Source organism: Haliaeetus leucocephalus, unplaced genomic scaffold, assembly GCF_000737465.1.
Source record: "Haliaeetus leucocephalus isolate CR32 unplaced genomic scaffold, Haliaeetus_leucocephalus-4.0 Scaffold495, whole genome shotgun sequence".
NCBI lineage: Eukaryota > Metazoa > Chordata > Aves > Accipitriformes > Accipitridae > Haliaeetus > Haliaeetus leucocephalus.
Genome location: NW_010972931.1, coordinates 7,831,027 through 7,845,740, shown reverse-complemented (window position 1 = coordinate 7,845,740; position 14,714 = coordinate 7,831,027). Strand labels below are relative to the sequence as shown.

At 40.1% G+C, this 14,714-nt stretch overlaps 1 protein-coding gene across 1 annotated transcript; it reads right to left on the bottom strand.

The window, feature by feature from the left end:
• Nucleotides 1-4,683: 4,683 nt before the first annotated feature.
• On the bottom strand, nt 4,684-13,154 carry TXNDC9 (thioredoxin domain containing 9). Its single transcript, XM_010575738.1, has 4 exons — nt 12,915-13,154; nt 10,518-10,636; nt 8,350-8,604; nt 4,684-6,009 (listed from the first exon to the last, which is right to left on the bottom strand). The coding sequence occupies exons 1-4, from the start codon at nt 13,101-13,103 to the stop codon at nt 5,892-5,894; spliced, it is 681 nt and encodes a 226-aa protein (XP_010574040.1). The 5' UTR covers nt 13,104-13,154; the 3' UTR covers nt 4,684-5,891.
• Between the last annotated feature and the right edge of the window lie 1,560 nt (nt 13,155-14,714).

Genomic DNA, 14,714 nt, shown 5'->3' with positions numbered 1-14,714 from the left:
ATGCCTACCACTAACTGGCCAGTTAAAGATGCATCTGTAGCATCACCTCAAACAAACCCTCGAGAGCTGTCTTTCCCAACTTTTAAAGGGATACAGCCAGTTTAATAAATACATTTCCATAAATTTTCTTTTCTACATCTAGTATACATGTAATGATAGCAAAGGTCTTCAAACTTGTAAGACATGATGGTCTTACTTTTCACTGTGTCCAGAAGTGAACAGGTGCTGAAGGCCCCAATCTCTTCCTTTATCTTGCCTTTCTGAAGAATGCAGGTGGGCATTAAAATGACATCCCAATCTGCACAAAGGATCTCTCTAGCCATCCTGTAAAATAACTAAGATCGGAAGGGTTTATGAGGGAGGAAAAAAATACTTTCCTTCTGTTCTCTGAAACGAGACTTTGAATTTTACTGTAGGAAATGTGTTCTAGCAAAGAAGTCACTGGACTGGATCTTGAGAGACCTCAGTTCACATCCCAGCTTAAAGACAGATCTATCACCTAAAACAAGTCATTTGAAGTTTGAATTGGGAGAGAGTCCTGCCCATGGGTCGGGGCAATCCCAAGCACAAATACAGGCTGGGTGGAGAATGGACTGAAAGCAGCCCTGAGGAGAACGACTTGGGGGTGTTGGTTGACAAGAAGCAACATTGCTCGCAGCCCAGAAAGCCAACCGTATCCTAGGCTGCATCAAAAGAAGTGTGACCAGCAGGTTGAGGGAGGGGATTCTCCCCCTCTGCTCCGTTCTCATGAGACCCCACCTGCAGTACTGCTACCGGCATGTTGGGGACCCCCAACAGAAGGACATGGACCTTTGGAACTGGTCCAGAGGAGTGCCACCAAGATGATCAGAGGGCTGGAACGCCTCTCCTATGAAGACAGGCTGAGAGCGTTGGGGTTGTTCAGCCTGGAGAAGAGAAGGCTCCAAGGAGACCTTATAGTAGCCTGCCAGTACCTAAAGGGGGGGCTACAGGAAAGATGGAGAGGGACTTTCTACAAGTGCATGTAGTGATAGGATGAGGGGTAATGGCTTTAAACTCAAAAAGGGTAGATTTAGATTAGATGTAAGGAAGAAATTCTTCATTGTGAGGGTGGTGAGACACTGGAGCAGGTTGCTCAGGGAAGTTGTGGATGCCCCCATCCCTGGCAGTGTTCAAGGCCAGGTTGGACGGGGCTTTGAGCAACCTGGTCTGGTGGAAGGTGTCCCTGCCCATGGCAGGGGGCTGGTACTAGATGATCTTTAAGGTCCCTACCAACCGAAACCATTCTATGATAATTATTAAGAGCGTGTCTGTGTGCCTGGAATTCATGACACAAAGCATTGAGGGCTGCCAACATTTTAGAAACCAAACAGGAAACAATTTCAGACTTTTTTCTAGGGCAGCACACTAACAAAAGAAATAATTAGCAAGGAGGAAGAAGATCAGGAAAGGGATTAATGTGGTTTTGTGTATTACAATCACCTGCTTTTCATACAATGTCATCTTGGGAAAAGCCAATGGTTACTGGAGATTGCGTGGTTTGTGAAGCAGATAAGTTAATTTTTAAACCTTTTTTTATAAGAGTCACATGTTGAAATCATACCACCAGGCAGATGATGTCTGAACAGGTTGTATTCAAAAAGGCAAAGTACATTAACACAGATTCAACACTGAGCTGACACAGCTACATGGCTCCTGGATCAGTGGTGGTTTATTTTAGGCAGCTCAAGACATGCTTTAATAGCTAATCCCCAAAAATGTAGCCTCAGAATATGCACCTCATGGGGATCTCTAAAAGCAAGTTTTCTTAACTACTTCCTTTCCATCAACAAGCATCAAATACCTCTCAGTGTATATGCACTTAGAATTAATCCACCAAATTTGAACAAGTTTTTTTTGGGTGATGCTCTGGTCTCTTACGTACTACTTCAGCCAGTTTGATGGGTTAGCTTACATTGATGAAGAAGGTATGGGCATATGTTCCCTTTTGCAGCATATGATACAGAATGGTGCTCTCCAAGGGGAATGGATAACAAGGAGCATCTGGGAGACTGGAACGTCTTGGATCACCACAATCATAGTAGACAGGCTTAACACTGAAAGCTCCAAAGCACGATCCAAGAACAAAAGACCAGAGCAGACCTTCAGAGCAGTAATTTGTTCAAATGTGGTGGAACTTATTTATCTATTTAATCCTTTAAAGGGGGCTCAGGGGCAACACCCCCCTCAGAACAGTTCTACAATATTCTACTGTAACATCAAGTACCCTCCACTTCTGATTCCTAGAGAGGCTTTCCTTAAACTCTGGAGTGTAACCCTCACTCTCAAACTGTTGTATGCAGCTGTTCTAAAGAGACAGACAGATCAACCCACTACTGACAGAATTTTCCTTTAAAAAAGTGGAATACACAGCTATTGAATATGCAGTGAGTACAAAAGCCATATTATTTCTGCATCAGCTTGTGTCCTTGTTTGTGTACGCATGTGTATACGAGACAAAAATGACAGCATCCCTCACACTGGCTTGAGGACACTGGCTTTACTCTTACGTGGAAGGCAAAGGGTTTGTTTTAGAAACCATACTGTACAAAGCCCAAATTTTCTGTAGAAAAGTATTCCTTTTAGATTTTCTAGACAGGAAATAGCACAATGTGGATTACTTGGAATTGACGACTGCAAGACATCAATTCATTTTTTGAGTTGGCCTCCCTCAGGGACCCCTATTACAGTCACAGGCAATCCAACCTACTAATGGGGTTAGAGAGCAGCTGCTCAGTTGTTGCCCTCTGGCATTTTTTTCTCATCCCTTCTCTTTCAGGGACCAGACTTATTCACACTTCCCAAATCCCAAATCTCAACTCAGCACTTAACTTCTAGGTAGGTTTCTTGAGCAGACCATCACAAGCCTAATGCAGGATCAATCAACAATCAAAGAGTGCCCAGTCAAGTCCAAATAATCTAGCATTAAGAGCTGAACAACACAGATCTTGTTTGGTTATTATTGTCTCCATGCATTTCTTTAATGATTACTTCATGCAAGCATCAAGCACAGACTTAAGCACTAATCATTACTAAAGCTACATGCTGAGTTCATGCATAAGCCCCGTAACTTCAAAAGCTATATGTGAATATTTCTCATCTCTTTATTGCATAATACCCTTTCATGGCTAACACATGCCAGACCAGGTACCATTTTATGATTCGTCTAGGCTCAGGAACCTTATTTAGTCATGTCCTTACATATACAATCTATCTCCTGTAAGCTATTAATCGCATGCAACCTGTGTCCTTTCTAGATACTGCGTATCATCATAATCTCATCTATCAGCCATATTGCCACTGGATCACTGTTGACAAAGTTAAGCTTCATGCTTTTCAAGTCTGTACAGCTGACATTTGTTTGAGTTGGTCTTCTCTGTATCGTTTATGCTTCTAGTTTGCTGACCCAGGTCTTATTATCATGGACGCTTCATTATTTAGTCTGCACTGCAAAATCACTGAGCTCCACCATAGAAGAATAATTTGTTCCTCACTACTCAAACTAGAAGAATTTTCCAGTTCTTAAAGAATTTTTAAGTTCCAGCCAAAATAAAATTCTTGGATTTGGATTGTTCATCTCAAATACACAGATCAAGAATGGAGATCTTACCAAGAGGACCGTTCAATGACAGTTTTAATCTTCACTGAAGACAACAAATGCAGAAAGCAGACATGAAAGTAAAGACTTGAAGCAGACAGATCTATGAGGCTGCTACTTCAAAATAAATTTAAACTTATAGTACAGTCTCAACTTCCCCTTTTACCCAAACCATGCATTCCTGCAAATTCCTTGTATCAGCACTGGAATGTGTGTGGCCATATTATAAGCCAGATGAAGGAAGAGGTCCAACTGAAGATTAACCTAGAAAAAAAATCAGCAGCTTAAAGTGACACAAAACCACAGACTCTGACTAGGATTTGCATTGAGTTTGTAATGGGACTATCCACACATGGAACTGAATGACCGCACCACGCTGGAATCCTGACAAGCCCACACCGTGTTTCCATGCAGCATGCAACTACATTAGATGTGATTTTCTACTCCCACAGCCTATTCAACATAATTAGGACTCAGAATTGAGTCCTGCTAAGGCACTCTTAAAAATACTGTTGGAACATTGGTTTCCTAAATTAAATTTCATGCAACTGGATTAAAAAAAAAAAAAAAAAAAAAGCACTTTCTAGTGCATTTAGAGAGTTTGTGCATTAAAAAGGAGATCAACTCGAAGCAAGTCTACTTTACGCTTTTACTAGATTAACGGGCAGCTGTGCACATCTTAAGCTGATTGCCTTCTCAAAGCAATGTAATGTTAGACAGAACCGTATGTAGTTCGCTAGAAATCGAGAAAGGGTACGTGCAACTTTCTGATGGACCTTATTAAAAGAAAAAAATAATCCACAGCACCTAGACCACCTTATTTGAAAGGATGCAGAAGTCAACATTAGAATTAAAATAATTTTATTTCAATGTACATGAACAGAAATAAAATATAATTTTTTAAACTTACTTACAGAGATATATTGCTGGGCTGGCCCAGTCACAAGTGTTCTCTACTACAAGGCAGCAAGACTGACTAGACCCACTTCACTGCTTTTTGGACCAACTGGATTCAAAGTACCACCTCAAAAGGGTCCTTCAGCACACAGCAAACTTTGTTGTTGTTGTTTTGAAACAAAAGGAAAACTCATCAACTCTTCACCTAGCCAGAAATTTTACATTGTATTCCAAGGAAGATCTAACTTGAAAATTCTGTCCATTACTGAAGAACAGTACACAGTATGCGGCGCTATATCTAAACTTAACGGATCAAGGTTTCTCCCAAATACTCTTCTCTAGTCTACTCTCTTGTACAAAGCATCTGCTATAAAATTCACACATTCAAAACCACAGAATTATATAAACCCGTGAACAAGGCTCTTTTCAATATACTTGTTGCTATGTGCTATTACCTGCTGTACCAGCTTTAACATGCAGCGTACATAGATGGTAAAAGGGCATTTCTCTTGACCATCTATTTCAGAATTCACAGAAGTTATGACTGTTTTTACAACTTATAGTGCAACGTAGTTAAGTTATTCAATGTCATGATATGGCACCATAAGGTAAGCAATCATTTGTTAAAATGCACAATACCTTTACTAATCATTTTGTGGCCCTTTACTGATAATATAAGTAATAATAAATGTAAAAAGACAACTGGAAGAGGAAGTGATAGGGAAAAATCTTTTTAAAAAGTGTCTATCACCTCCTTTAATAAAGAAAATTAGAAAAAAACCTGGAACTGTCAGATTCAAGGAAAACAATAGGAAGTAGTTCTTCACACAACACAGTTAAACTGTGGACTCCTTGCCATATGATATGGATGCTAGGATACTATGAGGATTTAAAGAGATTTTTCTTCCACTATTTTAACCATCAAATGCTCTCAGATACAGAGTTCCCCAAGCCACAGATTGCTTAAAGTATCTTCTGGGGAAGCATTGCTGTCTGCTCACCCTGTTTTTACTCTTCTTTGTGCATCTGCTTTTGGCCACCAAGACTGGATGCTGGGCCAGAGGGACATTTGGTCTGACTTGGTACAGTTGTTTCTAACAGTTATTTCAAAACACTTCATAAAGTTAAGACAAAGTTCATCATTTGCCACGTTATTTAGTTAGAAGGTCTCAGATTTTTGGATTACAAATGACGTCCAAAGGAGGGGGAAAAAAAAAAATTAAGCTTTTTTCTGCTATGACTCAGTTGTATAAAACTGTATAGAAAAATGAGCATTATGTGCAGATGTAATGAAAAGCAGTAAGCTTTATAAAAAACATTCTTAGAAATGTACCAAGCATAAACAAAAGATGATTTACAAATACATTTAGCTGTTCTTCTAGTCATCATCAGAATCTGAATCATATTTCTTTCCTCTGATGGTCTTTTTATCCAACTTCGTAAAGCTTGTTCCAAATTTCTTTTGACTTTGAAAAGGTGGGTCCATCAAGTTTCCACTGGAGGAAAAGAGTAAGACATGTTGATTAAAGCCATATTCATGCAGACAGTAAGTAGCATCTCTAATTATCTGTTTCTCAGAAAAACACTGTAAAAGAACACAGCCCCTACTCCCTAAAGCCACCCTAAGTAGCATTGTGGTGTTGCTAGCATAGTACATCCTGGACAAAATGGCCTGGATAACTGTAGGTAAGACAGGAGTGTGAGTGTAAACAGCACCCGTGAGGAGCTCTAGAGAAAAACTGTCCGAAAGAGCTTTTGCTGCAAACTGATCATGCTAAAGACAACCATCTGTCAGATTAAACAGTAACCAGGGCATTACAGAGATATTTTCAAAACAAAGGAGGACCAGAAGTACAAAAGAAGCTAAAATTTTGTAAGAGGGACTTTGGAATAGAAACAGATGAGTCAGACCCGGGTTTTGCACTGTCAGAAGTCACCTTGTACTATCTGTGCTTAGGCCAGACAGAGCAGCTTTCCCATCGGACACTGCATTCCAGCTAGTGGACTACGGAGGGACTCACGCCTCAGTGGGCATGTATGACCCTGTAGGGGCTTTCTCACCAGCGTGTGGGTCCACGGGATGTTGGGAACAGCAGGTATTCACAAAAAGCTGGAGCACCCACATCTCCTACGGCAGGGGTGTGCAAGGAGGGGAATCCCCTCCCCTTGCTCAGAAAACGGTGTGCTTGCTTTCACTCGCATAACCTATGAGGTGTTTGCATCTAAGTGTCAATGAGTGAGTGAGCAATCAGAACCTTCTAGAATTAGCTATAGAAGGGCATTTCGAAATATGTAGGTATTAACATTTTGTAAATAACATTTTGCCGATATTGATCCTTAATGTACAGTTCACTGATTGCTAGTTAATTACATGTCAGTAATAAGTCAATACACCACCTGAAACCTGATTTTGGTCAAGCAATGTGACCTGAACAGTTTTCCCCCTAAATACAGTGTATGCTTTCACCATCTGCTACCCTGCAGTCTGAAGGAAAAGAGCTGTTTCTAGCCTCTGAGGAGGACTATGTCCTTTTCAGAAACTCAAGAGAGCAGGACATTACATTCAGAGCAGTGTGGAAATGCGACACTTGTACATAAATGGATGTCTCCTGGAATGGATCTCCTGGGCTGTGCAGATACTGTGGCTCACTTTGCAAAGATGGGTAGCAAAGTAAGCATCTGACAAAAAAAGAACAAAGAACAAAACAACTCCCTGGCTCCACAAGTTGCTAAGAGCAGACTACACATTACTAGCAGAGTCAAGTAGGAAGTAAAATTATGCTGTAAGGCAATGTACTACCATTTAGCAAATTCAATGCAGCTTGGTACAACTCCACTGAAAGATTTCTCCTGTAAAAGGTTGTTGCTGTCTAGAACATATACCCACCCTGTCTTTGACTCCTCTGCGTATTTCCTTGTTGCTGAACTGGGAAGTAGGTATTACCACTTGTTTTGAATTATAAATTTTCATTTCAGTCATTTCATCTTAAGTTCAACAGCTACTAAACTAAACTGAACAATAGTTTCTTTGCCTTTAAGATACAACAATACTCTTGCCAAAATTTGGAAATTAGACACTGAAATAAATTCAGATAATAAAGTTTAAAAAATAAAAGGCCAAAGACATTCAGAACAAAAGAGCAAAATTAACCTAAAAAGATAAAGATGACGTTTTAGTCACACTGAAAAACAAAGCAGAAAGTTGCAGTAGATGATTCTCCCGTCAAGTTAGGCTATTAGGGTGACATTTATCTTCTACTGTCTTCTATCCTGTAGTCTTAAATGTGGGATTTATGATGATTACATTGTACTTCTACACAAATAATTTATTTGCACTTCTGCAACTTATTTTCACCTTCTGTTCTGTTCACTGGAAAAAAAAAACACATTAATGTGTGTAATATGGACTAACATGCAGTTTAAGGATGACTTGCTGAGTTTTCTCTGAAGTGGATTAAAAACGCTCAAACTATTGCATTGCCACTGTGACATCTAAGCATCTATAGTTGATTTAGAAAGGATTACACTAGATGCAGGACTCGGAGACCATATCAAAGCAGCATAGCTCCTCTATACACCTCTCAGCAAGAACTCTGTTTATTTTTATGACTGCATAAAAAGGACAATGTAATGCTCATTACAACATCTCAATACTTTGCCAGAGATACGCTCTTCTTTCCCTCAAAGTACACAGATTAAATAACTCGATTAAACTCTTGTGTCTTAAGCATAAAACATATCAGCCAAAGTTACAAACTTTTACAGATTCTCCTGTCTGCAAGCATGTTCTCCTTGCACTGTACCTGAAAATAAGACAATCACAAAAAATTAATTACCTGTAATTAATTATGGCTGCACAGCCTAATCTCCATTCTAAGGTCTCTGTAGTGAAGTCATCAGTGTTACCGAGATCAGTAAAGCCCACAATATAATCTTGTGTTTTTCCATCTTTTAATAGTGCTAGAGTGGGAATTACTTTGATGCGCAGTCTCTCGCACAAGAAAGGAGATTTTTCAGCATTTAATTTCAAGAATTTTGTCTCAACATGCTTTTTGGCCAATACAGTCAAATGTTTGTCCATTATTTGGCACCTGTGAAAAAAGCCCAAAATATATGAAGTGTTAGAATCAATAAGCTGAAGAATATGTATTTTAAAGAAAGTTTAAAAGGAACAGTAAAGGGCTAGTTCTGTCATGTTAATTCCTCAGATATGACCTTTGTAATTAAGAATTTAGTTTCAAGAGAAACTGTGTTTCAAAACAGAGTAACAACCTGGAGCACCTTTATTGCATAATTACATCATCCATTTCTCTCATTTCTTCCTAATTACTCCCATGTGCACCTGAAAACCCCTCTCATTTCTTGATGCCTGCATTTATTGATGAAATTTCCCTCTGACTTCTATTCTTCCTGCTCTAGCTTCACTGCCTGTCAGCTGGAAAAATTTCTCTATAATGAACTTCACGTTTTCAGAAAAGTACTCTCAACATGTTACAGCATTTTGGGTTTTTTTCAGTTACTACATCCACAACTGAGATGCAGTAACTCGCTGTACAGGGCCAGGGGGAAGTGATTTGCATAGGCTGCTTCAGTAGTGCTATAGGCAAAAAATATTTCACTTTTCTGTTGCAACGGAATAGGAATGAGCATACAATTATTGTTTTGCAGCTAAGGGACAGTAACATGAACTGCTCAAAATACTTGTCAGATGGCAGAGATTTGTGGACTTGTCACTTGCAGTCTGGACTTTCTGGATTGTCGTCTTTAAGTAGTTTGGCTTAGCTGCATGAACTCTGCGATGTGACTGTCCTTTAACTCAAGAGGACAGCCGAGCAGATCAAAAAGCTGGAGTGGGCAAGGATGAAAGCAACTTGATATTGTGGTTGGTAAACCTGACATACTAGCTTTAAGCTGGTTCTCAGGACGACATATTTTATAAAGTACTTTATCTAAAGTTCCTTCTCCTGTCTGAGTCTACAGACTTTGATGGTTCAAGAAACAAGAACCAAACCCCCCAAACCTGTTCTAAGCTACTTTATCTGCAGAGAAAGTCTTTCAACTTCTTTGAGTAAAAGCTAGCCAAATATGACCACTTCAGATATTTGAGACTTAAACATTTAATCTAGAAAATGTAGAATGCAGATACCTCACTGCATAATCCAGCTTTGACCTCTTTCAATTTCTCACATTGAGGCTGTTTCTGTTTATATTCTATAAGCTAGAGAGAACCTAACACCTTGTGGGGGGAAAAAAACCCCAACCAACCAACAAAAAACAGGACAAATGGCTCCCCCTTCAACGAACTACTCTACCTTGCAACTGCATTTTAACAGAAGACACTGAGACAGACTCACTGAGGAACCCAGAACTTCTGAAATTCTTCCAAGGCAGTGGGAGATCTTATTTTAGGTTCCTATTCTGAGTCAGGACATATTCTCAGATCTAGGTGTCTCACATCCCAAAAAAGTGACATAATCACAAAGGCACAGGCACAAATGGAAAGGAGTTGCAATTGGTATCCACAGATCCTTTCAAAGTAAAAGGTTAAATTCTGAAGATGCTTAGACAAGTTTTTGTTTATATTTTTACTTTTGTTTGCCAGAACTGTCCAGAACATCTCTGTCTGGAATAATCAAGGTGATCTTTTTGAAAAACTGCTCCTGTATGGTCACTATGTTTACAGACCTGGCTCCCTCAAACTAAATCAATAATGAAACACAGCACTCTCAAATATTGTCAGAGAAGGTATACATTTATATTCTAGTCAACTATATAACAGAGTATTAATTGTTGTCAAATCATGTTCAGATTAACTAGAATGGAGAAAAAATATTAAAAAAAAATCAAATGTCTTGAGAAGGGAGCAAGATTTGGAAAATGAAGGAATTTGAATACTTCTAAAAATGCCCATTTATTTATGGGATTTGAAAGAACAAAAGAATGTGTCTGGTTTTGTAGACATCTAAAAACAAGAGGTTTCTTGAGCATAGCTTATTTACTCTACCTGAACGTTGTATCTCTATAGAAATGGCAAACCACGTTTTTACTTTCTTTGACTTCTTGGAAAAAGTCTCTCTCACTTGGGATTTCTCTGTATTCTCCATGTCCTTTTGAAAGCCACTCCTTTTGGGAAACATAAAAGGAAAACATTAGTATGGAGTTTGTTAGTCCTACACCTCTCATGCAAGCTCTACAGATTTTAAGAAAAATAAAAGAGGAGGCCTGCAGTGGGAACCCATTTCATGCAGTAATAGAAGGAGAAACAAATTACTTTCCCCCTTTAGTTCTGTTTTGAAAATATGCAAATGTCACTAGGCTAGACAATACTTTTGGGTTGCCCCTTTCTCAACAACAGATACGTGGTTGAGCAGTAAGGCTACGTTACTTATTTGGAAATACAAATCTTGTACAGAGCCGCACAGATTTCTGCAGCACAGCCTCTCAGTAAGACTAGACTAGTTCAAAGAGAACACCAATGACAGAAAACTCTCAGCATTTGAAAGCTGCTAATTGACAGCTTGGGCTACTCTCTCTAAAATGTTTCTGTACCCTCAGAGAACTCTTGTCTAAAACTGATTCAAGTCATTATATGTATTAAAATAGATTTCTTCTAGTTTTTCCCTCTATGAAAAAATCAGGGAGAAAAAAAGCCTACTAACTCACCTCCAACAGATGATGTTTATCTACCAAATACACACTGGAAGTATCTTAGTGTGAGCCAGGCTTCCAGAAAACCATTCAGAAAACAGATGCATACCATTAGCCATAAAATGTATGAAGAAACAGAATTTCGCAAGCTAAAATTTACAGGCAACTTCCAAAACTGCCTGATTAAGTGTGCAAATACAATTTAGAAAAAGCAACTCTTCTAGATTTTCAACAAATGCACTTAAGAAAAAAGCCCAGCTTCTACAATACTGAAAGTTAACTGTAGTGTATTAAAACAAGTACAGACTAAGCTAAATGATTAGAAGAAGTGCAGTATGATAGAACTTGACAAAAACCCCCTTTAGTTTCTGGGGCAGGGGGAAATTTAGATAAATCACTGTTCTTGAGGTTGCAGTTTTGTCTCAGCAGAGTGAAAAAAGAAAAAAGAGTTTCCAAGCAAACCAAAATATCCTGTAAGCTAAATTAGGATGGAACAAAGAACTTCCTGAACATTGTACATATTAAAAATGCATACAAGTATGAGCACATGAAGAAGTCATCATGATGCAAATCAAGAACGGACTTATCCTTCAACAGTGGGTATGCATTAATTCCCCTCTACACAATCCAGAATAGCGTGGCAGCATACTCCTTTTACTGAGCAGCATTCTACTTCAAACTTGCATTGAAAATGCATGAGAACAGTGACTTAAGATCAACCAACATTAAAAAGTTTTTGCATGAGAACTATCACATGTTCACATCCAAGAAAATCCAAGTGTTACGACTCCTGAAAAAAGAAAACACTAGAATCAAATATAAACCGAACTTCTGAAAACAAGGAAATAGTGTGCCACTTTCTACTTCTCTGTTTAGAGAATCAAAGCTGCTAACACTGCCTGTCCTCCAGCATCCCAACCATGCCATGACATTTTACTGCATTCCTGTTTCAAAGCATGGCATTAGCTTTTATGGGTTCCACCACAGCCACAGCATCTCCTTTCAACCCAGTCACCTCCCCGCAACCCAGTCTATTTCTTCGTTTAGGTTTGCTTAGATGGAGTAAGCCAAGAAACCTATGGCTTCCCTACTTACAATTCAGGTCTCACACCACATGTTACCAAAATTTTGATGAGAACTATGTTCAAAGAGACTTTTTGGGGAGCATAAAGACCACAATTTAGCATGAGGTATCAGGGACCAAAACAGAATTTCTTTCCTGCAAGAATAAATGAGCAGTCATACAAAGACAACATTTAATTGAGTTAAAAGGAGTGAGACAAATGATTCCACCCCAGGAACAAGGAAAGATCCTGTATCATTCTTCTGCAAAATACCTTAAGCGAACAGCACACATCACTTACATGCCATAAGCAACAGTGTCCAGAATTCAGAAGCTTAAAGAGCCTGAAGGCTTATGATTAGGTTGCCTGCAAGGCTTATGCTTCCAGATAGCAATGTTCAGTGAACACAGACACACTCAAATCTTTGTACGAGACTCTTTATCCTATCCTTATTGTAAATAATCACAGAGGTTGTTCTCTCCTCCTGTTAAAAAACACAAAGCATGCACACACAGACACTCACTCATTTTAAATTATCCAGGAAAGCAAGTACAGAACGGTGAGGAAGAAGAAGAAAAAAAACCCCAAACAACCCCAAAACACTTAGTTCACATATACAATTTCCCTAGGACTTCCAAAAAGTCTGTTACACTGTACACATCAAAAATCTATATTACTACAGAAATTACTTGTTTCTGCTGCTGGGCCTTTTTTAGTGCCTCAAGCCTCCTTTGTTTAAGGCATTCCAATTCATCTTCATCCATTTGGTCCAACTTCTGCATTTCAGCATCCAGATGTTCTTCCACAACCTTGGCAGTCTGAAGTATTTCATTCTCCAGAACTTTTTGAAGTATTTCAACAGAGCTATCAGCAGCCATCTTTAACTAGAAAGTGATCTCTTCAGAGCTGTGGAAATAGTGACACATGGAATTAACGTTTATACCAACATTTAATTAAAAGCCTGACCTTTCTTACTTGCAGTTCACGCTGTAAAGAAACAAAATGCTATGCTCTTTGAAGATAATAGTAGATAGTTCTTTTCTATATTGCAACCCCCTTTAGAGAATGCTTCTACAACGAACACAGATGGTAACAAAGATACCAGTCAAGTCCTATTCTCTCAATCCCAAAGGCAGCTGCTGAAAGCGCACAGGAACCTCAAATTACTTGTCAATATAAAGCAGGACATTTCACCAGTTCCAAAGGAACACTCATCCTGAGGCAGAGCCATGTACCTTTAATAAACATTCTGAAACTAGAAGATGAAATTGGAAAGCTCGAAGCTGCTGGGAGGAGGTGTAAGATGTCTCAGATTAAGTCTAAGCAACTAAGTCAAAGTTTCTGCCAATAGTCTAAATGCAATTACTTTAAGTACCGGATGCATATTAATGCATATTAATGTATTTAAATCTGAATTAACATTCCTCTCTCCTCAACTAAAAGACAGACAAGGTACTCAACAGCAAATGCTTTAGGCCAATACACTGCTTCAATTAGTACAAGAAAATTGCCATTGCAAACACCACCCTATGGCAGCCAGCGAAAGGATTTAAAAAGCCCCAACAACCACTACCTAATTGCTACGTGAAGAAACACAGCTAAAATCATTTTCTGTAAAGTTCTCCCTGCCCAAACACTTCAAAAGGCACAAAATACTACGACTGGGGTGCATGAAGAGCTGGGGCAACATAACTGATTGCTCTCCCCAATAAACTTACACTACAAAAAACTATCACTGTAATGAGTGACAGTTTTGAAACAGGGACAGTGCACAGTCACCCTCATCAGATTCTCAACCTGCAGGCCACGGATGTGATGTGCTGAGTTTGGGTTCCAGAGTACTCCTGGCTGTATTTCAAGATAGCCAAACTACCAGTGCCACTGGCTGTGTAAACACCTTGCATGCAGAGGCAAGAAAGCGTTTTAAGTAGCAACGGGCAAAGTACCAGCATCACAGCAGCGCTCCAAGTGTAATGCAACACCAGCAGTGCTAAGCCTGCTGCCACACTCCACACGTGTCACAGCCACACTTGCTCTGACCTGCAGCACCTTCACTCCCTCTCCCCAAAGCTGGTAACTACAAAGCCTCTCCGCTAGTGTTTCCTATCGCCCTTTCTTGTATTTCCAGAGGAAATAGAAACTTGGCTAACGCAGATCACAGGCCACTAGGTCTTCAGGAGAGGGAGGGAACTCTGCTCAGCCGGGCCAAAGGGAGGCTTGTCTTCCAAGCAAACAGGAAGGAAACCGGAATACCACCCCCAGCCACTCTCCGCTACAGCCCGAGGCCCCCAGAAGGCTCCCGGCTCCCCAGGCCGCGGAAGCCCGGGTGCCGACAAGCGTTTCGTACGCAGCGGGGGGCCTGCGCTCAAGGCCCCGCTCCCCGGGGGACTCGGCACCGCTGACAGGGCCGCGGTCCTGCCCGCTCCCCCAGCGAGGAGGCGCTGGGGGGCCCGGCCGACGCCACCCACCGCAGACCGCCCGCCGCGGGG